Below are 26,768 nucleotides of genomic sequence, written 5' to 3'. Positions count from 1 at the left end.
AATTAAACAACTACACTAACCAAGATCCTCTTCGGCCACATCGTCATCAAATTCTGACCAATGGTTGCCTTTGGAGGGTTTCTCGAACCACAAAAATAAGGAAGGAGAAATCTGACATTGCTACAAGAGTTTTTATATTTTATCTCGTGCGGGATTTATTTATTTATAGTTTTTTTTGCTCACTAACAATTGCTAAACTCTCTGCCGAGTTGCTACGTGTCCGTGTCAAGTGTTTTAGAGCACGTTGCGGAGAAGCTACGTGAACTAACGTTAGCTACGTTAGTTAGCTACGTTAGTTTACTCACCATCAAAAGGCGTGAATTCACCAAACGAAGCTGCGTTTCATCGATGGAGGTCGCTCGTAAGGAATCCAAATCACCGTTGGACTCCAGCCCATTTGAGAATAAAGAGCAACGTGTAAGTTCAGTTTGATGTAGCAGTAGCTGTTTAATGAAAGTGAGCTGCACATTGTATGCTAACAGCTGTTTGTCACTCACAGCGTCACCAGGGGCTGAGCTCCCCTCTGAAGGCCAGGCTAAAGAGATCCAGACGCTCCTTCATCTCACCTTCCTCTGTGGCCAAACGCCTTTGTGTCGAGGAGGAAGAGGATGCTGCAGATAACCCAGATAACCCGAATAACCCAGATGTAGATGCCAACAGAGATGAGCCAGGATCAGAGGATGGATGCGTTTGCGCAGCTGTTCCCGAACCAAAGAGCCGGTCTCCGACAGACTCTGGACACAGACGAGATCGGCTGAGAAAGGAGGTGAAAGAAAAGACGGAGACTCTGCGCAGACTCGAGCTGGTCAAAATGTACAGGAGCAAGGTAGCGGCCGCGTTCTCTGCTCGTAAATGATCAGAATGCAATTTATTTCATTACACTTCAGTGAAAGAAGGCATTTTCTGTGACACTGTCCTTTTCTCTCTCTCTCTCTCTCTCTCTCTCTCTCTCGCTCTCTAGAATGATTTAGCACAACTTCAGACCTTGATTGACAAGTGGCGGAGCTGCGCTCAGGCTGCGCTGTTTGAGCTCCAGTCAGACGTTCCAATAGATGGACAGAAGGCCAGCCTGTCAGAACTCATTGACCTCTTTGGTTTGGATGGTGCCAGCCTACACTTTGATCGCACAGAGGAAGACTTCACGCCCTAATAAATAATCTATGTAACCGATGACATCCATCTGTATACAAAGGTTTTAATAAGCTACTTTTTTTTTTTTTGCTGTTATACTATTTTTCTGTTAACTTAAGAGAAGATGAGATACTTTATTTTCCCGAAATATATTTGTCTTGGATCGACTAACGGTAACGGCTATTAAATGTATAGAATGTCGTGCTTGTTGACCTATTATATAAAACATGCTTACATACAAATCTGCATCCAGTGGTTTGACAAACAGTGAATGTCTTGTTATTCCTGATTACACATTTAATATATTCATAAAAACCTGGAAATGCAGTATTTAAATAGTATTCCATGATGAAGATTGGGATATTTGAGGTCTCTAAACCCGCGCTGCAGTAAAGCATAGCCACTGCAGATGAGGATGTAGACTCGCATAGAACAATTCCAGATTAAGTTTCCAGGTCTCCTCCCCGGCTGTCATTGACGTACTGTACAAGCAGCATTCCCCCTCCTTGCCTTTCCCTGAAAACAAAATATCTCATGAACAAATGTAACAGAAAGTTGATTATTTCTCAAGTTAGATTGTTAAAGAATTGTTAAGTCAAATATCTCAGAAGACTTCTCAGCTCTATTTCAAGTGAGCGAGCGAAGGGAAGTTCTTCATCCTCAGACGGTCGAGTTCTGCCTCGAGGAAAGCCAGTTCCTCCGCCTGGGCTCTGGCAAGGTCCTTCAGCTTCTTGCGCTGAAGCATTTCTTGGTAGCGCTCCTTTTGTTGAGCTGCTTGACTTTCCTCCGAAGCTAAACATCAAACGAGCCACGTTACCATTCTGAGAAGGTTCTGAAACGCGTCGGAGCTGGAATGATATATTTTCATACCCGTTGACTCATGATGGATGTTTCTCATCTCTGCCACGGTCATCTCCATATTGCATAGCTGTCGATCCAGAGCAGCATTTTCATTGGCTTGCTTTGCTGCTTGCATTTTAAGCTGTTCAATCTTTTCAATGCGATGCTGCACATTCCTGAGATGAGTCTAAAAGTAGAAATAAAAATGGTTTCCATAGTCAAGTATAAAAAGCGCCATACAAAGCTGATTGATTTTTTTTTTTTCGTTACCTTTTCCTTGAAAGCTATAGTTTCCTCCAAATTGGAAATTTGCTTGGACACGCAGCTTTGCCGATCGGACTTGTTGAGATACTGGAAAGAAAATAAAAACTTACACATCAAGCATAATCTGGAGCAGTGCCTTTGGACGTTGGGAATATTGTCACACAAGATTAACCTATCATTAAAAAAAAAAAAGTGAGTGATTGTTAAAGAACATCTTTTTTTTGGACAAATTAAACATTTTAGTCTTCATGAGCATAATTTGGACATTTTTCCTTAAATGCCTGCTAAAACGGAAGAGCACGTATTCACTCGATCTGAGTTTGTTGGGTTACTATTGTGACCTGTCACCCCCCTCGATAAAATGCTACGAGGAAGGGATTGTTTGTATTCAAAGTTGTTTCCCTATCAGGGAGCTGAATAAAAGCAGGAATGACACAGGGACGGACCATCCGGTCACATTATTGTGCAGAGTTAGTTCTTACTAACCAGTGTTCAGCGGAATGAAAGGTCCCTGGACAATGTAGACGTAGCGTGTTTACTGCCCTGGTCACGCTCACCTTCTGTTGATCCTCCCCGAGTTTTAACAGTTTGATCTGCCTCTCCTTCTCTTCGAGGTCCTCTATCTGCATATTCATCTTCTTGTGCTCCCACTGCAGCTGGACGATGCCTTTACGGAAATGCTTGTACTTCACCATGGAGGCGATCTGCTTCTCTCCAAGTGTCTGGTTAGACGGATAAGAACGGCGGAAAGACCGTTTGAGAACATTTGTGTAGCGATCTATCAGAGTTATAAGCTGTCCACTTTTCCAGGTTCTGTATGAAAATATTCTGTCTGCTGGTATGGAGTTACCCCGATGGAGCTGTTGAGATCCTCCACCACCTTCCTGTGGAGAAGAACGGAGTCGCTGAAGTCCACAGTCAGGTCCGTGGGGGGCACCTCCACCTGGTCCTGTTTGAGGAGGACCTGGACCATGAGGTTGGTCAGGAAATGGTTCTTCTCCTTATGCAGGCTAGGAGGCAACAGAACAACTGATCATTCTTCCAGAAAGAAACACAAAACTTACACTTAAAATACTTTAAAGGGAAGTAACGATTTACTAATGATAGCTGAAGTGTTGCTTTTACTCTAATTTACACTAATGGTCATACCTCTCAAGTTCATCAGCGATGTTCTGAATGTCCAGCTGAGCTACACGTTCCTCATCTATCCTCCTCTGCTGGAATGCCTTCATCTCAGCAAGAGACAGAGCTTTTAGTTTCAGCTGCAAAAGACATTCGAGCTGTGAGCGGACAAAGATTGGGTGGAGTTCCCGAATCCGTTTCGAACAGTTTGGTTGAACAATAAAAGTGTAAACATTTGTAACAGAAGCCAATCCATGAAGAGAAAAGGGTTCTTCTTAGGAACAAAAAGAAAGCTTGTAAGGGATTATAAAATGTATCTTCTTACCTTAAGTTCACTTTCTACCTTGATTCTGCGGACCTGACAGAACCTCTTCCAGACCGATGGATCCAGTCCTTCTGGCATGTTCTCTGGCGCATCCAGCTCCTCCATGGCCGTCAGCAAGTTGCCGAGTGCATCAGGAGGCAGAGGGCGTTTCGCTCTGAAGCGTAAAAAAGAAGGCCCACTGTTCATCCATAACTTGTAATGAAAGCAAATCGTGCAGCTTTGTACATGCAATAAGAATTCATGATTTAGCCACAATGCATTGTGTTTTATGTTTGTACGTAAACGGTGGCATGAACAAACCTGGGCCTACGCTTGAATAACTTATAAAGGTGATCAACGACATGGTTTGGTGCATCAAAGAACTCCTTCCTGAATTCTTTGTCCATCGTCTAGGAAAACATATCGAAGGTATTATATTCACTTTATGCATCTACAGATAAAATGACCAGAAGTGGACCAGCTGTCGTACTTTGTCCTCAGCTACAGCTCCATCATAGGTGTCATGAAATGACTGAACTTCTTTCTCATGTTCCTTCACCATCGCTACAATTTCAGCCTGTGGAAGAAATATGTCAGCAAGATGAGAAGCTGCGACCTGTAATCTTGAAGCCTGAACAAATGAGCAGCTTCAAAACAAGTCTGGGCGACTGACAGGTTTTACCCTGGAGTCTGGTAATAGAATGTGAATTGGACATTCATGGATTCCTTCAACATAATATTAAATGATGTTTTCCTACTTTGTGAATCACAGCTTTTTCAAGCTTGAGCTTGAGTTCCAGCTCTCTATTTTCAATCTCCTGTTCAATCTGGACTGAATAAATGAGATATGAAATCTTCAGCTCTTCCTGTAAAAGAGATAGAAAAAACAACAACATTAAACAGGAGTTTAAAGTCGACACAAACATAAAATATCTCAATTATTCAAAGGAGAAAGGTTTCTTCAGCTCATGAGAGGCAAATGAGAAAATGTGTGTGTGTGTGTGTGTGTGTGTGTGTGTGTCACCTGTTTCATTGCCATTTCACATTTTAATTTCTTCTCAAACAGCTTTCTTAATTTTTCATCAAATCTTTTGGCCGAGTCTTTGGAGGAGGTCTGAAGAGTTGTCATTTCATTTTCCAGAGACTGCAAACATAGAATGTTGTGCTTAATGTATGTGCTTGAATTGATCAGAAGTGATAACTGACTGAAGTACCTTCTTGAATTTCTCCTTCTCCTCTTTCAGGTCTTTCATTTTGTTTTCATAATCTTTGTATGTCCGTTTCTCCTCCTCACTCCAATCGGTGTCAGGTTTATTCAGTGTAAACTTGGGTGGAGGAATTTCCTGCAGAGTCAAATCATCAGAAATATTAGAAAGAATTTTCCTTGAAATAAAGAATAAGCTGCACTGAGCTGAAACGTTGTGGCGACATCGTGAGAAATGATGACAGGTATGACAAAAGAGTTTTTTTTTATTTTGTATGCTTTTTTTGTGCTTTTTTTCTTTCCCAGTCATTCAAAATGTTTAATGATTTAACATTATTTCAAAATAGCCTCTACATTAATTGAAAAATAGGTTCCCAAATACAATTTTATAGTAAAAACTGTCTACCATTCCAGTACCGGTAATTATGTTTGAAATGGCATATCTGATATCAGCTGATTACAGCATTATTATTATTATTATTATTAGTGCTTTTATAAAAATGTGAATACCACTTTCAAGATGTCTTCTTTCTTTTTTTCAAGCACTCCACACATCATCCTTTTAAGACCTTTTTCTGTGGAGTTATTAACCTGAAATTGACAAACACATCCTCAATATTACAGAAGATAACCTGAAATGATAATATTAGACACATAATATGGATATATTTCATCTTGATAAAGGACTTTTGAATAGAGTATACTGTTACCGTTATCTTTAATAATCACACATGCAGATAAAGAATTTAATTAACTAAATAGCAGCGAATGAGAGATGAATTAAGAACTATTTTGTGGAAGCATACATTTGCAGCTAGAAGTCTCTGCTCCTCAGATTTCTTCCTCTGCTCCTCCTGCTCTTTCTGTTCTGGGCTGAGGTACTTTTCTACTTTAATCTAGGGTTGAGAAAACATGCATATCTTTATTTAGTTCTTAGATAATGGTCATTCCTAATAACTGGTTGACTGTTTTAGAGTCCAGTTACCTCGGAGTCATCCACAGTGAGAAATCTCTCCGGCTGCTCCCAAATGGAGAGGCTGGGCTCCCACAGCTTCTCGTCAATGTCCAGCACCAGCATGATCTCCTTGATGCGTTTGTTCCTCTCCGTCACACGGTTGAGTTCCTGCATCTTCTGCTTGTGCAAGTTATCAAATTCCGCATTAAACGCTGCCTTGATACTACGAATAAGATCCTGCATTCAGAGTTTGAAGAAATGCACAAAAGAAAACATGCGTGATTGTCTCATTCACTTCTTTCAGGAAGTTGTGCTGCTTCTGATCAGGTTCCCACCTGCAGCAGAACTGTCTGGTTGATCTTTTGCTCTGTGGTTTTCAGACTGAACTGGTCGTAGATGTAAGGATTTGAATATCCTAACTCAGCAGAGATACTTCCAGTTAAAGCGTGACTCCCTGCTTCGAGGATTTCCTTCTGCTCTTCCTTTATCTCCCTGGAGGGGCCGGAACTTCTCTTTGGGTCACTCTGAAAGAATTTAAAAGCAGAGAATCGTACTTTGAATGAAGGACATGAAATAAACGTTGTTTATTTTCTCTTTCATGATAAACAAAGAAACAAACAGTCAATGTCATATACTGACATTTGGTGTTGCTTACCATGCAGGCTGCCTTTTCAATCTTCCTGATCTTCTCAACTTGGTGAAGGTTGTCCATCTCCTTCTTTGTTCGCTGTTTCAGAGGGTAGTTCTTCACTTCCTGTTCAGAGTGAAAACCCTGCAGCAGACAGCCAGAAGTGACTTCAAATTCTTGAAATAGATGAAAACATGCGGTGAACGTCTTATTTTGTCAGATGAGGGATTTGTCACATTAGATGTTAGTGCTGCTGCATTACAAAGACTTGACTCTTTGATCTTAGCGTGTCAATGAATCCTCCATGCACAGGTTATTGTTCACGGCCCTAAACATCTCAGAAACAGATGAATGATATAACTATGAAGGACGTCATCCTGGCCTCCAGCTTCACCAGGAAGAATCTGGGAGTAATGTCTGGTCAGTATACATCCTTTAAGTCCCCCCCCAAAAAATGTATCTATGCATTCGTAACTTCCAGGCTCCCTGTTAATTCCCTGTTATCACTTGTTCCAATAATCCTCCGAAGAGTCTCCACTGGCTCCCTGTAAAATCCAGAATAGAATTTAAAATCACATAAACATCCCGTAATTGTCAAGCACCAACAAACCTTCAACAGACGTACTCTGATACAGCATTAGGAGCTCCCATGCAGGGATACTACAATTTGAATGTCATTGAATTATCATTAAGGAATCTGACGCTTCTCAGTGCTTTGCCTCAGCCATCCTACCTTAATAGCCTTGCTTTTGACTATCAGAGAATCCCAGCATTCATTCCTCAGCACATCTCGGAGGTCACGTTTTTCTGCTATCTCACTCTTGATTTCATTTTTCACCTGCAATTTGAGTGCATTAAGATTTTTATTACGTCCATCATGACCTCGGTGCAAAATTAAAGCTTTACCAGGTTCATATTTCCATGGAGACATTACCCGTGTGACCTCCTGCTCCACCATGGCGTCCAGTCTCTTCTGGTGGTCAACATCCACGTTGAACTCCTTTAATTCCAGACGCTCAATTTCTGGGACGTTTTCATTTTCTCGTATCATCTCTAGGATCTGATGACACAGAATACACTGTTCAGTGTGTGTGAACGTTTTAACACTTTTATGTGGCTTCACACTGGGTCATTTTCAAATCAGCATTGTCGTGGGTTGTATCACACATTGTCTTTTTTTAATGTTATTTATTAATGTATTCATTCCCAGCTTTCTAAATATAAGCTTCAATATTTAGCTTCAGTACTTTGGGATAAATGTTTTTAACATTGTTTATTTTGTATTACAGTGATAGTTCTTTTTGAATTTAAAAGCATTTAGCATTTAGGATTTGTTTGAAGTTATGAATATCCCCCCCAAAAAATATAATCCCCACTTACAGTGTCACGTATTTCTTTCAAGGTTTCATTCAGCTCTTGCGTTTCCTCAGAATATTGTTCATTGTCTTCTTTTATTACCTGTTCAATATAGCAATCAATTATGTAGATTATACCATCTTCACAAGAATGATTAACTTATTAATAAAGATGTTATTTGTGAAAAATTGTTAGACATGGTATAAAAACATAAATGTCATCTAACACTTCATCATGACTGATGCTCCGTCACCCCCAACGCTGTAGAGACAGAATAATAGTGTTTAGATGCCTTAATCACAAACACGTTAGTCACTGACCGCCTCTCGCCTGCTCTGCCTCCAGGTGGGGTGTGAAGGTGCAGCAGACAGAATGTCATCCTGCTTCATCACATCCACGGTCTCTGCTCCAGGACGGGTCTGCAGAGAGTTAATCACACAAAGAAAAATATATTCCTTTCATTTCTTTTACCATTAAAATTATTTGGTATTTCCAAAGCAAAACCGTTAATCCACTTTTATGTGTTGCAATTTACTCCCAAAAGAGAACAGAAATAAACTTGCATTCGTTTCTTCTGCTTTTTCAGTGTCAGCAGGCGACCTTTGACCCCAGTCGGGTAAGCCAATCAGGACGGGATTCTCTGTACTGAATATATTTTTCAGGAAATAACCCGTAGACTGCGTATGCTGAGCAGCTTTTTTCATTTGATCAGCATCTGCATCTTTGATTCTGTGTGAAACCAAGTAAAGCACAACAACATAATTATGCACAATTAGAGGGTTGATATAGGAATTTGTTACAGAGGGCTGCTGATGTCCAATAATTTGTTCAATAAGTTTATAAGGATAAAGTTCGTGTTAGAGCTGTCTTACCTGAGACGACTGCACAGGAGAGAACCGTCTTTATAGCCAGTGGTGATGAGTGTCTGACTGTCTGCAGAGAAGGACACGCTCCCCGCTCCACCGTCACGGTGAGAGTTACATCGCAGCTCAATGTAGTTCTCCTGTAAACGCAGCAACAGCATCGAAACACGCACGAGAGACACGGAAAACACGAGCCAAACATTTCAAAGAAAATGTTCCAACACGGAAAAAAACAGTTCCTACCATGGAAGCGGATTCTCGTACGCGGAGTAAGCCATCTCGGCCAACAGAAGCCAGCCACAACTGGTGAGGAGACAAAACGAGAGAGGCGGGGCCCAGAAGATGACCCTTCACTTCCTGCTGCGGTTTCAGCTGGACCGCCTCCTCATCTGAGACGCTGCCTGTGTCCTGCACAGAGAAAGGGAGCAGGGTAACGATTTCATAAGTTAATAAGCAGTTTCAGAACACATATGTCAGACAAACAATAGTCAAACTATAAAACATGAAGACTGGCCTCTGTAATTTCCTATATAGTTGTTTATCCATAATATCAGCTGGAGATAAGGAATAAATGAAATACTAATCAGATGGTGAACCTTAGGAAGCTGAAATGTCTGAAGAGATTTCCGTTTGTTGCAGTAAGCAAAGACTTTACTGACTCCCAGAACGCAGGACTGAAGTGGATCAGGCACCTCGAATCTGGACCCCCGGAGGACACGCACGGACAGTCGACCGTATCGGTCCACGCAGTCTGGACCTGCAGCAGAGACGTGCAATAAATAGATACTAACATGAATAAATCATGGAAACAGTTGTTCAGCTTTAAAAATGTCTCCTACAGAGAGCCTGCTAATGCTTCACATCCACAATTCTCATTAAGACCTCGACTCCTCCCACCAGCTAAAATATCTGGACTCCCCCCCCCCACATACCATATTGATTTGATATCAGCTCTAGAAATCACCTGTCTCTCCGTATCTTATTAGCCCAGTTATCAAGGCTGCATAAACAGTGGAACTAAAATTACTCTTTTAATTGTTTCTGTGACAACATGTTTCAACACATGGAGAAAAATGTTCACTTCGGGGCCATTCATCTGTGATTCTTTCGTTCTTGCAAAGGGTTTTCTTTTAGATCACAAAACTGAAGCATATTGTCAAAAATCTTCATGAATTACTAATGAGATTCCCAAACATTAAAGCAGGAGGATCTGAAGACACCTTGAAGTTCAGTAAAACACAACTTCATTATTTGTTGCTTGTATCTGCAGCTGCAGCAAAAAAGAAGCTGCAGGCCATTATTCTAATTTTAAGAAATTTCCAAAATGACCTCAATCTGATCAAATCATTCAGAGAATAAGAATCTCGTCTATCAGTGACGTACTTCTGAGGTTGGTCTTGGGCAGACAGAACACTGCAAGCAGGCTACCGTCAGGATGTTTCTCCTTCTGCCCGGTGCACAGTGCAAGAACCTTCACTTCCTCATCGTCTCCGATGCACTGAGTGGAAAGCGACAGGATGGGTCCAGGAGCAACTGGAAAAGAAAACCAAAATGACTGAGGGATGATGGGAACTTTCTTCCTTTCTTTTTCTCCCTATCTTTTTATACGTTATCATGAAACTGCCAAAGACATCGTCCTTTTAAGTCAAACTATACAGATTTATTTTGTGTTCAAAGACAACCGTTAATGTTTGCAAATGTAAAGAAAAGCCGTTAGATGCCTCTTCAGTTTCAGAGAATTTAATAAAAGCAGCATTTACCTGTGTATCCAATGCATGAAAACTGGTTCGATGGCTTTGCATCTAACACATAGATACGTGAATCTGACGCAGCAGTCAGAAGGTAACGTCCCTCCTGATCGAATCTGGAGAAGCACAAATGAACAAACAGCCTCAGTGGCGATACTGACCGCTCTACTTGTCCTTCCATGATTGGGTATTTTGTTACAAGAGGAGAACACTCACACAAGTTGATCCACAGACGTGTGATAGAGATGAACCCGGTGCACCAGGCGAGGCTGCTGCTCCTTGTTCAGGTCAACGAAGAGGACATTTCCTGCTGCTGTTCCAACCGCTGCGTATTGTGCAACAGGACAGCAGGCCAGACTCGTCACCTAAACAAAGATCACAAGCGTCAAGTGCACTTATTTTATTCTGATTTCACATGTTCACAGAAGAAGTTATTATTATGACTCTACTTGTATGTTCTGAATGTCCAGATGTTGAGAGTCTGACCTCAGCTTGAAGCAACAGGGAACCGATGGAAGCCCCGTCTGCGGTCCACAGCTGCAGTCCTCCAGAATCCTTCACCGACTGCAACCAGAAAACACAAACATCACATCTCTCCTGAAAGACATTGAACGAACCATACGCTCCAACAGGAGGCGCTCTAATCATTGAGCACACTAATATTTACCACACAAATGTTCTTGTTCGTGGGCAACAAAGTTGCTGCCACAAAGTTGCCCCTGAGGTGATCCAAGACCTTCACGATGTGGTCTGGCTGAGCTGGGTTCAGCGTGTAGATTTGTCCCTAAAGAACAAGACGCTCATCAGGAACTCAAATCTTTTCTCTCAAGCAGCAACTTATTTTTGATGAAATATTGTGTTTATGAGAAACAGAGCGCAGTATTGTCGAGTACTTACCGTATCAGAAGATAAAGCTACCGTTTCATTGTCAGGGGACGCCGTCACTGCTGAGACGGGTCCTTCTAGTCGCCACGTTTGTGCAATATTGATCTGAGCCTTTTCAATTTGTAGACGGTGCGCCACACTCTCCTGTAAAACGCAAGCATTGTAAAGTGCCATGCTGTCCAGCAGATGCTAAACGGTGTGTGTGTGCGTGTGTGTGTGTGTGTGTGTGTGTTTGTACCTCTCCCACTGCAATCAAACCATATTTGTTAAAGGCTAATCCTTGAAAGCTGATCCGTCTGAGTTCAGGGATGGCATCAGCAGCTGAACATAAAGCAAGCAAAGAAAGATGCTAAATGTATTTTGTATCTTGTATAAGGAACAATTGAGAGCATCTCTTCATTACCATTCGTGATTTTCCCTTTCTTTTTTTTATTGTGCCAATGTGTGTTCGTTTACTTGTGGGGTCGAAGGATATGGAGACAGAGAGACTCTCTGTGTCAACGAGAAGTAGGAATCCTTCGGCACAGCCCACAAAGAGCTCTGATGGACTCTTCCAGCAGATGGCAGTAGGCGTTAGTCTGGCTTTGGTGCAGAGTTTGGCCTGAGCAAACAGAAGTAGAGATGGGAAACAGATTTGGTCAGAGTTGGTTTGTCAGGTAACAACTTCGCTGGATGATGTAATGTAAAGGTGACAAAGGGATGTTACCAAGATCTTTCCTGCATTGTGTTCTGTGAGCCCTGAGATGGCCGATGGAGGCATCGCTGGGCCCAAATAGGACTGTTTGCTGTCAGTACGAGAGGCGTGCACTCTATGAGCACAGGAACCATCCTGTGCTGGAAGATCTATCAGCCTGCAAAGTAACAACATAATTACACACATAAGTAATATTGTTTGACACTGTTAACTAGTTCTGCATTGTTTGCACTTGGTGAGGATGCATAGATATGTAATAACAATGTAGTTCAATATATGAGTTGAATCAAAACACAGAAAATAACATGTCCACATAGCGATCTTCAGATTTCAGCCACTTGTTTGCGCAGCAGGTCGGCTTTACCGTGGTTTCAGGAGATGCAATCTGGAACTCTTCTCAATAGTCCACACAGTGAGGGACGTCGAGCCAAAAGCACAAAGCTGGAGACAATTGAGAGGGTTGAACACCAGAGATGTGACGTCACACCCAGCTTCAGGCTGTGCACAAATTGGCTCCGCGGTCTCCCAGTTCCTGTGTCATAAAGTAATGATTATATTAACAGAGCTGCTCTTCCTCAATAACCACGATGGAACATAAGTAGGACACAATAAGATGTCGTGTACTGCTTTCATTGGCTCACCAAACTGTTATGGTGTGGTCTGGGTGAGAGGAGCAGCAGCCCAAATAAGGACCACCATTACTGAATGTCAGGGATGTGTATCCTGTTTGTGCTGTTCCTAAAGAAAGAGTCAGTGGTAGCTGTTCAGGATGCACGTCAATAAATATCCATAATCCAGTACAAATCAGACAAAAACTATATTAAAATCCTGTGCGGAAGTAACTGATTACATTTACTCTCGTTCCTGATCCAATTTGGTGTACATGAACTTTAGTCAAGTATTCTAATTCATGCTTATTAACTACTGTCCTTATTACTGCCAGGACAAATTCACCCCCAGATGGTCTATTTAGAACTAGCAATGTGTGTAAACATTACCTTTTAGTTCATTCTTCAGCTGAAAGTCCGGATAGCTGTACACGAAAATAGATGGGAACATCTTTTGTTCAGAGAAGCCGAAAATACCATCCTTTCCATTGGCCGTGAACGCACCGGCGCCTCTGCCAGGACTGTGAAGCACACGCCGCCATTTACTGTCGAGGTTCAGGAAGCAGACGTGGTTCCCGCATTTATAGCACACTGTTTTACAGTCAACAAACTCCACGTGTTTGTCTGTAAAACCCTGGCTCCACCTGGAGGGAATAGAACAGACAAGCTGTAGTTAGCGCCAGTCTGCGAATAAACAGCGAGCTCAGTGGATATAATGGAGAGAATCATAAAGTAGCGCAACATACCCTGATTCTAAAAATACAATGTCATCCATTTTAAAATAAAGTCATCATTACGGAGGTAAAATAATTTACTTCCGCGAACGCAACAGTAAAAGCATCGCGTTCCCCTAGCAACCAAAAACTGAGAGGAACCCTCCCTTTCATGCAGATTGGCTGACGCTTAATCTGACGTGAACCAGCCGTAAAAAAAAAAAAAAAGAGCAGCACGCACAGGAAGCACGGAAATACGGAAGCCTAGAAGGGACAGTGTTGAGAAAATAGTTGACTGGACTATGTCGTTCGAACGAGATAATAAAGTCGTTCAAACTTGTGAGAAGTTAGGCTACATGCTAAAAACATTACTTTTTCCCTCTTGTGAACACGGTGTGTGAACACACGGTGGCGTTATCTGCTGGCAGCGTGTAGCTGACGGCTGCAAAGTGCCTGTTGTGCGCATGCGCACGACGGCAATAGTCTGAGGCAAAAACAAAATTTTACTGCCTTCCTGTCTTACTTGCACAACGAGTTTTTCCACAAAATTAAAATAATAAAAAAAAAACCGTAAAGACTAAAGCTTTATTTGATTTTGGTTTGCTTTACAATGTATTATGCCTTTTTTAGTAGCTATCATTACTCTATCGCTGTGCCAATATACATTATTATGCTATTGTGTATTGACTCCAGCAACACTTCTAACTTTTCCTAAGCTTTCGTTTGCCGTTCTTTTTTTTTTTTTTTAATAAAGTTTGCGTACGGTGGCCCGTACGGTGGCCCTTTCTTGTTTGCGTAATTTCGATTCTTGTTTGTGTGTTTTCTATTCTTGTTTGCGTGATTTATTATTTGTGTGTGTGTTTTTTCTTGTTTGCGTGATTTCTTATTTGTGTGCGTGTTTTTTTCTTGTTTGCGCGATTCCTTCTTTATTGTGTGCGCTACAATTTGTTGTTGTGTTTTGCACTTCAGGGCCACCGTAGTACGGAAAACAAAAATAAATAGCTGCCAGTCTTTGAGTTAAAGGGCAGTCCTTCCGTCTTCTGCACAGTCTCACCAAGATGTCTGCTGAACGGTGTCACGCCAAAGGTAAGAACATTTAAAGGCTCATCTCTGGTTAACACGAACGTGGTTCAGAATTGCATGGCTTTGCATTAAAGCCTTGTGGGAGATTGAACGGGTGAGCTAATAATATCCAACTAGTAATATCCAACTAGTAATAGCCAACTAGTAATATCCCAATTACATTTCTTAAAGCGACTATATTATCCGAATTTTACGTCAGTGTGCCTCAGCCATTTCAAGTGAATTTTGTTTTTGTGTTTGTTGAAAGATAAAATCTAATTGCTGTCACTTTGTCGAAATGAAACATTTTATGGATCGGGTGGGGGGGGGGTTAAATTACGTTATTTAAATTTTGTGCTGACCTCATTCTGGATCAGATAAAGAAAACATGTTTCATGATGGAGCATATTGGACCCCTTTATGATTGAATTTTCAGCGAGTGAATGGAATTAATATTTTACAATACTTTATTTTTATTTTTTTTTAATCCAGACTGGTATCCGGATCGCTCTCAAAATTTAATGGGATCTAAATTGGAGACCCATGTTCATATCCCCTCCCCCCCCCCCCCCCAATCATGATCCATCCAGTAGTTTTTCTCTAATCCCGCTAAGAGACAGACAGACGGATAAATGCCGTCAAAAACATAACCTCCTTGGTGGAGATGCATGCATACAGTACATGTTCGCTATCAGGCAGGTAACGTATATCAACACGCCATCTCTCTCTCAGGAAGTCCAGCTCCCGGTCCGGTCCCCGAGGACAGCATCAGATTCTACAGCATGAGATTCTGCCCTTTCGCCCATCGGACCTCACTGGTGCTGACTGCCAAAGGGATCACGTAAATACACATTTCATCGATTTTAAACCGCAGCACTGCTAACTCATAAACACTGAATTATACTTTTAATTAAATTACCTTTTAGACATGAAGTCATCAACATCAACTTGAAAGATAAACCTGAGTGGTTCCTTGAGAAGAATCCCCTGGGTCTCGTCCCAACACTGGAGACACCTGCTGGTGAAGTAATATACGAGTCTCCCATCGCCTGTGAATACCTGGATGAGGTTTACCCTCAGAAGAAGCTACTTCCTTCCTCTCCTTTTGGTAAAGCGCAACAGAAGATTATGCTGGAGCAGTTTTCCAAGGTATCCTCTTTTTTTTTTTTTGTCACTTGCATCTGAATGTGGGGCATTTCCTAACTGCTGTTGTAAATGATTAGATCAACCCCACTGTTATCTGCAGATACCTCCATACTTCTTCAAGATCCTTAGGGGAAGAAAGAATTGTGAGGATGTGTCAGGACTGGAAGCAGAACTGAAGGAGAAGTTGTCCAAACTTAATCAAGTATGTTCAAAGGCAGAGCACTTTGTTTAAATCGTGTAACGAATGTTTTATATAATGGTGAAACATTTTATAATAATTTGAAAGGACTTGACTGGCAAAAAGACGAAGTTCTTCAGTGGCGACTCCGTCGGAATGATCGACTACTTGATGTGGCCGTGGTTTGAGAGGCTGGACGTCCTGGAACTGAAAAAGTAAGTCATCACCTCTGATGCATGTATAAATACATTTCATTAAGCATTTCAGAACAAAAAAAATATTAGGAAGGAGAACAAAGATTTGGGGGGATTTTTTTTTTAATGGGTTGTAGAGCATTTAATTTAGACATGGAGAGTCCTATAAAGCTTGTTGAATTTGCTCTTTACCGTGAATTTACTGAAAGACATCTAATGCCGTAGTATCTCATGAGGAAAGTCTATTTTCACATGATTCCCTTTGATCTTTTAGCGTTATCGACTGCACATCTGAGCTGAAGAAGTGGACGGAACGCATGTTTGAGGATCCCACTGTCCAAGCCAAGATGCACAGCGTGGACACCTACAGGGCCTTCTACAAGAGTTATGTCGATGGGAAACCCGACTTCGACTACGGCCTGTAGAGAAATCTACACAACAAACCATCCTAATGTTTTCTTTCACAACTGGTCAGTTATTCTCGGGTCTGTTTGTCACGTCTGACACAGTTGATTTATTTTTCCTTTTAAATGCTTAAATACAGGCATGGAATTCATTATATAATCCATGTGGATTACCTGTTGCTGCTTCTTTGAGAGGCAGCGGGTTACAAAACCTTCTTTTGTCATGCCTTATCCTCTGAATGGGGAAAAATACCCAACAGAAACTGCAATAAAAGCCATACATTCAAACAAGTGTTGCGTTTCAGTGCTTGTGTATCTGGTGCAAACATCCGTAGTCCCACCGAAGGATATTTAAAGCTCTGTCGCCGCTCTAAGCAACGCTATCCAGACACATTCTCCTCTCGGCTACGGCGTGAACCTTCATTCGAAAAACGAGATGTGTACTCCTGCATGAGCGCCGGTGCGTTTCTCAACATCTCACGAAAATGCCCGACTGTTGCCGCGTAAAGCTCCTTGCGCAACACGAGCGGTCGGAACAGATTGATGGGCTCCGCTTTGCGGAACACCTCCGGGACGTCGATGTCTTCTGGTATTTTCCTGTTGCCCACGACAACGTGATCCAGTCTCTTCTCCTGCAGGCTCCTCTGTAAGAAGCCGAGCGCATCTCGAAGCCTGTCCTCCGTGCTCGAGACGCCCCAGGCGGAGGGCCTTTTGCTCAGCAACAGGTGCAACAGAACCGTCTTTAAGTGGTAGCTAGTCAGGCCGCTCTCTCCTGTGAGCCCTCTCTGCTTTCTGTGCAGGAAGGTAATAATTTGAAAGCAGTGCAAATGGCAGGAGTTCTGCGGTAGTCGTTTAGCAAAGTGTTTCAGCAAACTCCTCTCATAGACGGCAAAAGAAAGGGGCCAGTAAGGATCTGGAGAGCTCTCGCAATCTGATGGGAAGTGTGGGACCAAATAAGCCTTCGTATCCTCCAGCTGAACCGCCGGAATGACATTCAGCAAGACGACTTTCCCCGACCGTAGTCGGATCTTCAGCGCGCCAGCGGTATCCAGGTTGCGAAAAGTGACCTCGAAATCGTATTTGTGAGAGATGCGAGCCCAAGCTCTGGTTAGAGAGATCTGGAACCACTTCATGACGCGATCCTTGGCTAAGGAATGCGTGTTCTTGGAACACAACAGCGTTTCGACGGCGCGGTCCGCTTTGAGCGTGTCGCTGCTGCCGTGGAGCAGACACAGCACGTCGTCCGCCAGGTTAGCGGAGCCGCAGAGACAGCGCTCGCCGTTCTCCCCGCTCCGGGTCACCGTCATCCTGCCGCAGCCCTGCATGGTGGGGGGCGTGTCACTGGAAGCGCCGCACCACAGATGGAACTGGAAGCAGTACTGCTCCGGCGGCGAGAACGGCACCAGAAGGTCGCATATCAGCGGCCTGAAGACCTTCGAGGACTCGAACGTGCTCCCAATCCCGACAAAGTCCCCGACTTCCACGTCCGTGTCCCTGTCGCACACGCTCCTTAGCGACTCCAGCAAGTCATCGGCGAAGCCCCCGACGAACTCCCTCACCCTCCAGACTTCGTGGGACGTCGCGCACGCGAACTTGTCACAGAAGTTCCTCAGGACGTCTTTATCTAGCGCCATCGTCCCGGGCGTGACCCATCCACTCTCCGAAAGTACGTCTTCGTCCTCAACTGGACGGGCTTCTGCATCGGCGAGATCCAGCCTGCACATCTCGATGGTGAAGAATATGACGAAAGACACGGCGCTCCACAAGTACCGTCCGTAGGCCTCGTCAGGGGCGGTTTCTTCCTGCTCAGAGTTCTGCCGTGAAAGTTCGTCCTCCAGTTTGGCCTGCTCCATTTGCAGCCGCTCCTCACGCTCCCGCATGCGAGCCATGAGCTCCTGGTCCTGGTCTGGGTGGGTGGCGTTCTCTTGAGGAAAGAGCCTTGGATGGTTCAGTAAAGCAGCAGCCAGCACCACACACACCCGTGCAATGGCCCCCTGCATCTTCTGCTTGTTTCTCAAGGACGCACATTCAAGAGACTGGCGGGCGTTCAGGCGAGCCGCAGCTCAGATCCTGAAATGTGAGCAAAAAGAGTTGATTTAGTCTCAACGCACAGTCTAGTTACCGCCGGCGAGGCGAGGAGCGAGGAGAGGCGAGGTCGTGCAATCGCAGGCGGGTGGGCCGGCGTCCACAAGATAATTTAACAAAGTGCTGGACGGATCTGGATTAAAGTTTCAGGAACTCTTGGGAATGTTACCTGGAACAGAAGATTACATTTTGGTGACGGTTCTGGATTCTGGATCAGTTTGAAATTTTCATTAACATTGCAGTCAATGGAGCTTCAAAATCTGTTCCTCAATATCTCGGTTGATTATTGACCGCTGTTTATGGAATTTGACACAATCATGTAAGGCGGGGGCCTCTATCTCACCACCCAATTTCATCCAGATCAGATCCAGAATGACGTTAGGAAAAAATATTATATTTTAACATTGGAAACTCCATTTACGGATTCAAAAATCTGTTAAAGACACAATCCAGCCTGATTCACTTTTACTTTTCACGGTTGGTGTGTAAAGATACGAAGAACAATTCAGAACCTTTTGATGGATGATCTAATTATGAAGGGAATTAGCTGCTCGCCGGAGATCTGCGCTCTCTGAGTGCTTTTATAGTTATATTTTTGTAAAGATTGTCTCCACCCGAGGAGGGAGGCAAAGGTCGCAGCCTTAACTATAGGAGGAAGGAAGGTCGAGGCCTTCAGGAGAATTTACCCTTCTGTTCCAAGCTATAAATAGACCCTGCATACAGATGTCGGTGAGGATGACAACGCCATGCAGATTCCTTTAATTAATAAACTACAGGAAAGAGTATTGAGAAACCAAATTTCTGTCTGACTCTGAAATGGCAGCGATGTGAGCTCACAGAGGGAAACACCCTGTGACTCAAGAACAGAGATGTTTCCACACCGACAGGGTTCAGCCCATCCGTCCAGAACCAGAACCGGAACCACAGGCCCATTATACAGTCAGCATGGAGAAGGTATTCTTTGCTGCTACTCCCCCCCTATTAAGCCTTCATAGCAACTGCAGGAGTCAACGGAGATGATGTAAAAGACAGGCTTCCAGACAGCCTGGGAATGTAATTAAATAAAAACAATTTAAAGCTGTATTACGAGCAACACGTTGACATTTTATTATTTAAATTCATTTTATTGTTGCCGCTTTGTACTTTTTTTTTTACGCCACCTCATTCCAAAAGGCTGAAAACACATTCGGGTAACTTCAGCAACAAACATTTCTTATTAATATAAAAACATGCTGAATGAATCAGAGTCCATTTAAAACGAGGTTCGCGTCCGTTGCCGTCAAACAAAAGTTACTCGCGTGACGTCACTGGAACGAGCCCGCTCGCCGAACTGACGTAAAGTTGCGTGAAGTTTGTACGCGACAGCAAATTAATATCTAAGATGCTTCCCCCCCCCCCCCCACCACACACACGCACGCACGCACGCACGCACGCACGCACACACACACACACACACACACACACACACACACACACACACACACACACACACACACACACACACACACACACACACACACACACACACACACACACACACACACACACACACACACACACACACACACACTAAAGCTCTTCACTTTGCTGCTTTACGTCCAACCTTGTCCTTACATGTCGTAAAGAACTCGTAACGGAAGTCCTACCTTGACGTTTCACCTCTTCCAGCTCATCATGAAGACAAAATGAAGTGTTTGCATCAAAGCGACGCAGATAATTCGCTTCTGCGTTTCCTCATCCTGAGCGCCTCCATTACAAAACCCGCCGCCCTGTTTCCCTCTGCGAGCAGGGCCGCGTCTAGACATAAAGCCACACGGGGGCACAGACACCCCCCCCTATGGTAGCTGATTTACTTTTTATCATAAGAACTCTTTTTTCAGCTTTTGTAACCGACTTCTAGTGAAATGATTTGTTTAAGAAAAACAAAATACATAGACTTAAAATAAGACGACATATTTAATGAAATGTTCACGAACTCCTTTGAAAACAGCAGAGTCACTGTTTTACTTCTCATAAGAAAGCTTCCAAGAAGACTGCATTCCTTTTCAGTTCTTTAACCTGGAGGTTATATTTACACTATTTACAGTTTACAGCCTGCACTTCTAGTTTGACAACTTCCTCTTCTTTGCAGCAAGTTCTGACAACTCCTGCACTGCCTTCCTCTTTAGTTCTTTGTGGTGTGGTTGCCCTGAATTCAAAATTATTTGGTTTTCCTGTTCTCAAAAAAAAAAATTGTTGCAAAATTGAGTTGACACAAGATCATTTTCAATGACAACAATAAAAGGTACTAATAAAGTACCTAACCGGTGACACTTTATAAACAGATTTAGACAATTCACAGAATTGCCCAAATTCAATTCAAACTGAAGACTGTGTTCTCCTGGCGTCTGCTTGGGTTCTCTCCGTGTTCTTTGGCCTCATCCTACCACCAAAAACATGCATCTTAGGTGAATTGATCACTCCAAATCTGTAGTGTGAATGGTTGTCTGTTGTGGGGCCTTAAGATGAGCTGCATGGCGTCTCATCCAGGGTGTAGCAAGCCTCTTGCCCATAGTCAGCTGAGATAGGCTCCAGCATAACACCTGGCCCGTGAGATAAGTGGCTCAAGACGTGATTATGGTCGTCTCGTCTTCAAGAAAATGAACGAATGAATTTAAATCAGCCGAAATCCGCTGATCGGTGGAAAATTGCCATCTATGAGTATGAAAATGAATTTCATGAGCTAAAACATCTCAAGTAATGATCTGGCAGCAGGGTTTTTTGTAATCCTAAATTCTGTAAAAAAAAAAACAACAAAAACCCGGGTGGATGCCGTATTATCCACATCATTCCTTTTATTTGTAATAATGGCAAGAGTTAGAAGTGGAGTCATTTCATCGTATTGCAAACACACAGATTCTAATCAGGCAAGAAAGAATATGAAACAGGTGGAATGTGAATCAGCAGTAAACAAACACGGGCCTTTAGGTGCGTCTGTGGAACGTTTACGGTTGCAGACGACACGCCTTTCAATGAAAATACAAGCATGGGAAAGCACAACTGCGTTCAGTTTACAGCCCTGTAGTTCTGTGCAGAATGCTTTCAAGGAGCTCGTGTTGAGTGAGTTACTGCAGCCAAGCCTTTATCCCATTGTTACGGAAAATGAGGATACGCATCATTCTGGTTTATAGATTATAAATAGCTGATAGTTTTACAGCAGCAATAAATAGACCAGTGCCGATTTCACAATAAAGTTTCATTAATCTCACATTCATTGAGGTTGACTGGACAATGTAATATATTGCTAAAAGGCTAATACTTTATCTCCACACGCATATCCTTACAAATATATCAAGACAACATTATTCATCATTGTAACATCATTGTAGCTCCGACTAGATATAACACTTAAATTTTAAAACAGTGATTTAATCTTTATATGTAAACATGTCAATTTGTTCTGCATGGCAAATATTCTTTTCTTTTTTTTTAAGTGCTCACAATAGGCATATTCAAGCAGGACAATTTCATCTATCTGCCACGGGACAGTATATCTCTCACTTTCTCAGCTTTGCTCTTTTTGCCACTATTATGTAGGATCTCAATCAAGATCTTCCCCGACTCTCTGCCCTTATTCTCAGCCCAGAACCTCAGCAGTTGAAGGGTCTGTTCCTGACTGTCACCAGGGTTGTTCAGTTTAAAGGAATCAATAGTTGCAATTTCTATCTTGCTACGCATCGCTACATCCTGCATATCTTTCCATCCAATAATATCTGCAATATCAGGCAGGTACGGCTGGAGATCCACATCTGAAAGCAACGTGGAAGAAAAGGGAAACCCGGTTATTAATACAAAAAGTTAAAACCCAACTTTATTTTGGTCACATCAGGTAGAAAAACAATTACAAAACCCCTGACAAAATTCTCATTAAAATAAATGTTTTATGCATGGTTTTATTTGTTTATGATTTTTGTTACCTACCATAGAGTTTAAATTTCAAAATTAGAAAGAATAAGTAAAATATTTAAAATCTCCACAATATCAAAAGACATTCACAAGGAAGATGTGTGAATAAAGATTTTTGGAAACAATAGAAACAATTGGTTGCAAAACAATTGTACGTTGTTGTTGTTGGTTTTTTTTTTAAAGCTTTTGAGTTATGCTCTGGAAGAAAAGAAAAGGACAGACAGATGGAGTCCTCTCCTCACTTCATTTATTTGTGGTGAGTGGATAAAGTATCTGACAAATGATCTACTTCAACTGACAAGGTAAAATATAGGAGAAAAGACATTCCTAATATGGCATTTCTTAAAATGTTCTCTTACCTCTAAGAGCCTGCATCTCCTGAAAAAGAGAGGCAGAATGAATTGAAACTGAGCTGTGATAAAACTGCTCACACAAGCTTTACATGTCACAACAACGGCACAATGTAAACACACCAACCAGGACAACAATGGCTTTTGGACAACTAACCTTTACATCCTACAGAATAGGGTAGCTTTTGTCAACATTAGGGAAAAGACAGAAAATTATTTAAGGCAATAGCACAAAGGCTAAACATCTCGGAGCAGGTCAGAGGATAACAAACAGAAGAAAAAGAGAATAACTCACCAAAGCATTTCCATTTCGGATAGACTCTAGGTCTAGAGTCTGACATCTCTGCCCTTATCAAATGAAGGATTCGGAAACAAGACAACATAATAATAATAATTAAAAATGTATGGGATACAGATTTCAATTGAACGAAATTGAATTGGGCTCCTGTGCCCTCTGCTGGACACATGTAGGTGTAACGAGCTCGCAATACTCACTTTTCTTCCAAAGATACACAGCAGCTCCCAGAAGAGTAAGAGCAGCGAGTCCAACCAAACCGACAATTATGCCGACTATTGTTCCGGTGTGATTGTCTGTGAAACACGTAGATATGAATTTTTTACATCCTAAATGCCCCTCAAAAAAGCACAAAAACAAATTGATGGCACTTGTTTTTTTAATCTAATCATGAATTGATTGAAATACAATCCCTCTAATCTAAACCATACCTTCTCTTGCTTCATTGCAGACCGTGTTGTCGTTAGCGGTACAGGCTACTTTGATGCCCTCGGCACCACACCTTGAGAATAATTATAACAGCATTAATTAACATCTTCATAATTAGGTTTTTGTCATGCTGGTAATCGAAGAGGATAAATCAGTTCAATGCTAATTGTTTTTTGGCAGATATTTGGAGAACTGACCTCTCACAAGGGTGGCAGAGTCGACAGATTCCCGTGTTGCTGGTGCAATAGTGGTCCTTTATGCATCTACACTTTCTGTCCCTGGCTGGGGTACAGGGTTCGTCCTCCTCTAGATTATCTGAATAGATATTAGCATCAAACAGAAGATATTGCAGGGATGAACACATTTATTTTGTTTTTGGAAATTTTTCGGGAAATTTTGGAAATGTGTCCTTCTGACTATGTGGATTTGATTGGGATTAGAGCTGCAGCTCATAATTATTTGGATTATCAAATAATCTGTCCACCTTTTTTGACAAACAACTTGATGGTCTTGTTGAGAAAATGTCAGAAAGTATAAAAGCAACTCGTATTTTTTCCCAGAGTGCACCATGACAGTTTAAAATGTATATTTCTTACCAACCAATTACCAGATAATGTCTGACTATGCAAAAGCAAGAAAAGTGTGACTCCAACTGAATCAAAGTATTGGGTGACATATTTACTCACAAATTACTACATTTCAATACTCCACTAAGTCTGCCATCACTAATTACAGTGAAAATGAGGCTGTGACGACACTTCAGTCAAGCATGCATGTAAATTTCGATTGTATTGTTACAGGTTTATAAACCCGTACTGTTATAATTTAATATGAAGGGCATGCAATGTCAGCTGGTCACATTGGATTATTGCGTTGTGTACAATGTTCTTATTAATTAAATCTTGTCTTGTTTTGTTTCAGGCTTTACTGAAATTAAAATACAACATGGACCCAGCGCGTCGATACCGTTTGGATGTGCGCAGGACGTGCAGCGATCACATGACCTCTGGTCGTTGGGGTGACTGCTAAACTGCTCGGATGGGCATTTCTCGCATTGTCTGTCCTGTGGAATTGTAGTGCAGTGACGCTCCAGGTACAGACCTGCAAGCATGTGAACCAGAAATGTTTTTAATGATCTGACGTCATGCACACCTACTGCTTACATGGAGTACTGCATAATTAACCACAGCCAGTGCTGGTGCTTGACTAACGGATGCACACGCACAGATAACATTACATTATTACACTTTATATTATTCTGTTTTCTCTTTACTTAAAACACACTTTGTAATATTAAAATATTTATTAATAAAGTCTAAACTGGATTTACAATGTTTGTTTGTCACTAATTTAAATACAAAAAAAAAACATTCGGGTTTTTGAGGACTTCAACCTCCACCTTCAATAAAGCCTGTTTCGATGCTTCCTCAATAAATAAACATAAATCATATTTAATTTAAATTCACACTGACCGGAAGCACACAGACAACATTCCCTCCCGTCGTGCGTGTAATTCCCATCTACACACTGGAATGAGGAAGAGGAGGAGACGGCCCTATGTATGAGAGAAGAGTAGAGAGAGAAACGAAAGCGAAAGTGTGTTTTTACTTTGCGTTTAAATGCTTGAATATATAACTGTGTACTTATAAACAGCCGGAAGTTAATACATATGAATGTTAATTCATTTATGGGTGGAGTCAACAAGTTTGAATTCGTGTCCTCTAAACCCACCCCAAACCACAACGAGTAGTTTTATGTAATATATAAAATGATACTTAACATTCTACACACACCCTTACCTGCGATATCAAAGTATAAACTAAGCGTTAACCAAAATAAGGGGCTTAGAAACACTACGGCAAGCCCGTGGGCTCAGTACCAGTAACAAGGCGCTCCTTAAACCACCGCAAAGCGCGTTCCGTTTGGGTTCACAATACCTGCCGTCCTTTAAACTCACTTACGCAGACAAAAGCAGGGCGCAGGACACGATTACTTTGAGAATCCACGCAGCTGAAACGTCCGAATCCGTCATCGGGTCTTTTGCGAGGCTTTCTCCAGGGCTGCACGCCCGTCTGCGCGTCCGTCTGCGCAGGCGGGTCTTCAATGTTGGGAATTCCCCCAACAACAAAACAACAAACTGTCAGAGCATCATGGCAGAGGACCTGCTGGGAGCAAATACCCCCCCCCCCCCCTAAAGCTAAAAATAAATAAATGAGACGCGTTACATTTGTTTCTCGGAGCTGGGGAAATAAAAGTTGTTTTATTGATACAGAAGTAATATACTTGTTAGAAAAATCACATAGAAACACACAAAATATATTTCCTTTATTCAATTTGATCATTAATAATGGCTTGCTGTTGCCTGCTGTCATGCATGCGTGACCCACATGGCGCCAGTAGGGGGCGGTGTTGCTCTTGCTTGGGGAAATATCTGCTCTGAATAGGGAGAGGTTTCCTCCTGTCGTAATTGATAACATTGCTTATTTTTTGATTGAAACGGATATGTGCACTCCAAAACCACAATATAAAGAAAAACAAATATTCATCACAACAAAGTTTTAGCTTCCCTGACCGAATATTAAATCATGATCATAATTGAATTGTTTTTGCGGCATTGATTCCTTATGGATAACCGATCTAAGATGATTTGTGAAGTCTAAGTCCCTAACGTTCTGACCATTTACTGACTCACGTTTGTCTTTTTTTTCTGTTGATTTAAATGAAATTAGCCAGAAAACAATGAGGAAAATGTGGAGAATAATGAAGCACTGCACATCTGGATAGATGCTCAACAGATGCCGATGTAGAATTAAAAAAATATTTAAAATGTTGCTGTAGAGTACATTAATGAATTCTAATTTGCCAGATAGGTGACTTCAACAACAACAACAAAAAGCTTTCTGTCTTTTATTGTTAACAGATGAAAGCTTCACCCTCACCCCGCACCCATAAAACAAAACTTGTTTGATCTTAGCCGAGTGTAGTAAAATGTATTTATAAAAATTTATCTTTGAACAAAAGTGAGGAAAAAAAAGTATTTGGCTTGAGAATTGACAATTCAGCCTGAAGGAGAACACTTGTGGGATTTGGATCTTTTTTGCACATGCACCAAATCTCATCCCTTTGTCATCCCACTGAGTAACGAAGTCAGATTTGTACCAGTGCACTGCCTGTTTATTTGACCCACTTAGAGAGTAAAATGAGCACACAAACACACAAATCATGAATGAATGCAATGACAATGTGTCTCGGTCTGTCCACCGCTTTGATCCAGAGTAAAATCATGAAAGGCTTGCCAGTGACGTTTGTTCACAGATCTTCGGTCCCCAGAGGATGACAGCATATGAATTAGGCCTTCATTCTTT

At 42.0% G+C, this 26,768-nt stretch overlaps 5 protein-coding genes across 5 annotated transcripts; 2 read left to right on the top strand and 3 right to left on the bottom strand.

Moving 5' to 3' along the window:
• The first annotated feature begins 326 nt into the window (after positions 1 to 326).
• Positions 327 to 1,150, top strand: sfr1 (SWI5-dependent homologous recombination repair protein 1). Its single transcript, XM_068741631.1, has 3 exons — positions 327 to 417; positions 500 to 826; positions 962 to 1,150. Exons 1-3 carry the CDS (start codon positions 349 to 351, stop codon positions 1,148 to 1,150), a joined length of 585 nt encoding a protein of 194 aa, XP_068597732.1. The 5' UTR covers positions 327 to 348.
• A 541-nt stretch (positions 1,151 to 1,691) lies between these two features.
• Positions 1,692 to 13,377, bottom strand: cfap43 (cilia and flagella associated protein 43). The gene is made up of 38 exons (XM_068741630.1): positions 13,366 to 13,377; positions 12,993 to 13,269; positions 12,636 to 12,732; positions 12,359 to 12,526; positions 12,007 to 12,151; positions 11,757 to 11,901; positions 11,539 to 11,621; positions 11,313 to 11,444; positions 11,083 to 11,199; positions 10,902 to 10,979; positions 10,632 to 10,780; positions 10,428 to 10,531; positions 10,051 to 10,200; positions 9,264 to 9,424; positions 8,911 to 9,075; positions 8,677 to 8,807; positions 8,368 to 8,533; positions 8,125 to 8,223; positions 7,829 to 7,906; positions 7,383 to 7,508; positions 7,182 to 7,286; positions 6,476 to 6,592; positions 6,156 to 6,344; positions 5,851 to 6,057; positions 5,672 to 5,761; positions 5,376 to 5,456; positions 4,876 to 5,004; positions 4,686 to 4,805; positions 4,420 to 4,527; positions 4,152 to 4,238; positions 3,979 to 4,071; positions 3,683 to 3,874; positions 3,385 to 3,497; positions 3,086 to 3,245; positions 2,793 to 2,957; positions 2,242 to 2,322; positions 2,002 to 2,158; positions 1,692 to 1,923 (listed from the first exon to the last, which is right to left on the bottom strand). The coding sequence occupies exons 1-38, from the start codon at positions 13,375 to 13,377 to the stop codon at positions 1,754 to 1,756; spliced, it is 4,947 nt and encodes a 1,648-aa protein (XP_068597731.1). The 3' UTR covers positions 1,692 to 1,753.
• Positions 13,378 to 14,313: 936 nt separating this feature from the next.
• Positions 14,314 to 16,590, top strand: LOC137895462 (glutathione S-transferase omega-1-like). Its single transcript, XM_068740930.1, has 6 exons — positions 14,314 to 14,401; positions 15,110 to 15,218; positions 15,304 to 15,526; positions 15,624 to 15,725; positions 15,810 to 15,916; positions 16,170 to 16,590. Exons 1-6 carry the CDS (start codon positions 14,374 to 14,376, stop codon positions 16,318 to 16,320), a joined length of 720 nt encoding a protein of 239 aa, XP_068597031.1. The 5' UTR covers positions 14,314 to 14,373; the 3' UTR covers positions 16,321 to 16,590.
• Positions 16,591 to 16,663: 73 nt separating this feature from the next.
• On the bottom strand, positions 16,664 to 18,299 carry itprip (inositol 1,4,5-trisphosphate receptor interacting protein). Its single transcript, XM_068740929.1, has one exon. It carries the CDS (start codon positions 18,297 to 18,299, stop codon positions 16,680 to 16,682), a length of 1,620 nt encoding a protein of 539 aa, XP_068597030.1. The 3' UTR covers positions 16,664 to 16,679.
• A 2,893-nt stretch (positions 18,300 to 21,192) lies between these two features.
• Positions 21,193 to 25,435, bottom strand: fas (Fas cell surface death receptor). Its single transcript, XM_068741628.1, has 9 exons — positions 25,371 to 25,435; positions 24,876 to 24,958; positions 24,370 to 24,504; positions 23,601 to 23,718; positions 23,406 to 23,476; positions 23,175 to 23,270; positions 22,975 to 23,027; positions 22,689 to 22,707; positions 21,193 to 22,172 (listed from the first exon to the last, which is right to left on the bottom strand). Exons 1-9 carry the CDS (start codon positions 25,433 to 25,435, stop codon positions 21,895 to 21,897), a joined length of 918 nt encoding a protein of 305 aa, XP_068597729.1. The 3' UTR covers positions 21,193 to 21,894.
• Between the last annotated feature and the right edge of the window lie 1,333 nt (positions 25,436 to 26,768).

The sequence above is a fragment of the Brachionichthys hirsutus genome, chromosome 7, assembly GCF_040956055.1.
Source record: "Brachionichthys hirsutus isolate HB-005 chromosome 7, CSIRO-AGI_Bhir_v1, whole genome shotgun sequence".
NCBI classification, from domain to species: Eukaryota; Metazoa; Chordata; class Actinopteri; order Lophiiformes; family Brachionichthyidae; genus Brachionichthys; species Brachionichthys hirsutus.
The sequence above is the reverse complement of the archived record's forward strand: the minus strand, read 5'-3'. Positions and strand labels throughout refer to the sequence as shown.

Coding starts and splice junctions, on each gene's coding strand:
- LOC137895462 (XM_068740930.1), top strand. CDS start 14,374: ATGTCTGCTGAACGGTGTCACGCCAAAG. Junction 15,219..15,303: donor CTGACTGCCAAAGGGATCAC/GTAAATACACAT, acceptor ATTACCTTTTAG/ACATGAAGTCATCAACATCA. Junction 15,726..15,809: donor AGTTGTCCAAACTTAATCAA/GTATGTTCAAAG, acceptor ATAATTTGAAAG/GACTTGACTGGCAAAAAGAC.
- fas (XM_068741628.1), bottom strand. CDS start 25,435: ATGACGGATTCGGACGTTTCAGCTGCGTGGATTCTCAAAGTAATCGTG. Junction 23,719..24,369: donor GTCCTGCGCACATCCAAACG/GTATCGACGCGC, acceptor ATATCTATTCAG/ATAATCTAGAGGAGGACGAA. Junction 23,477..23,600: donor CTCTGCCACCCTTGTGAGAG/GTCAGTTCTCCA, acceptor ATTATTCTCAAG/GTGTGGTGCCGAGGGCATCA.
- cfap43 (XM_068741630.1), bottom strand. Junction 8,534..8,676: donor CTCCTGTGCAGTCGTCTCAG/GTAAGACAGCTC, acceptor GGTTTCACACAG/AATCAAAGATGCAGATGCTG. Junction 4,528..4,685: donor GTGAAATGGCAATGAAACAG/GTGACACACACA, acceptor TCTCTTTTACAG/GAAGAGCTGAAGATTTCATA.
- itprip (XM_068740929.1), bottom strand. CDS start 18,299: ATGCAGGGGGCCATTGCACGGGTGTGTGTGGTGCTGGCTGCTGCTTTA.
- sfr1 (XM_068741631.1), top strand. CDS start 349: ATGGAGGTCGCTCGTAAGGAATCCAAATCACCGTTGGACTCCAGCCCA. Junction 418..499: donor TTGAGAATAAAGAGCAACGT/GTAAGTTCAGTT, acceptor TGTCACTCACAG/CGTCACCAGGGGCTGAGCTC. Junction 827..961: donor TCAAAATGTACAGGAGCAAG/GTAGCGGCCGCG, acceptor CTCGCTCTCTAG/AATGATTTAGCACAACTTCA.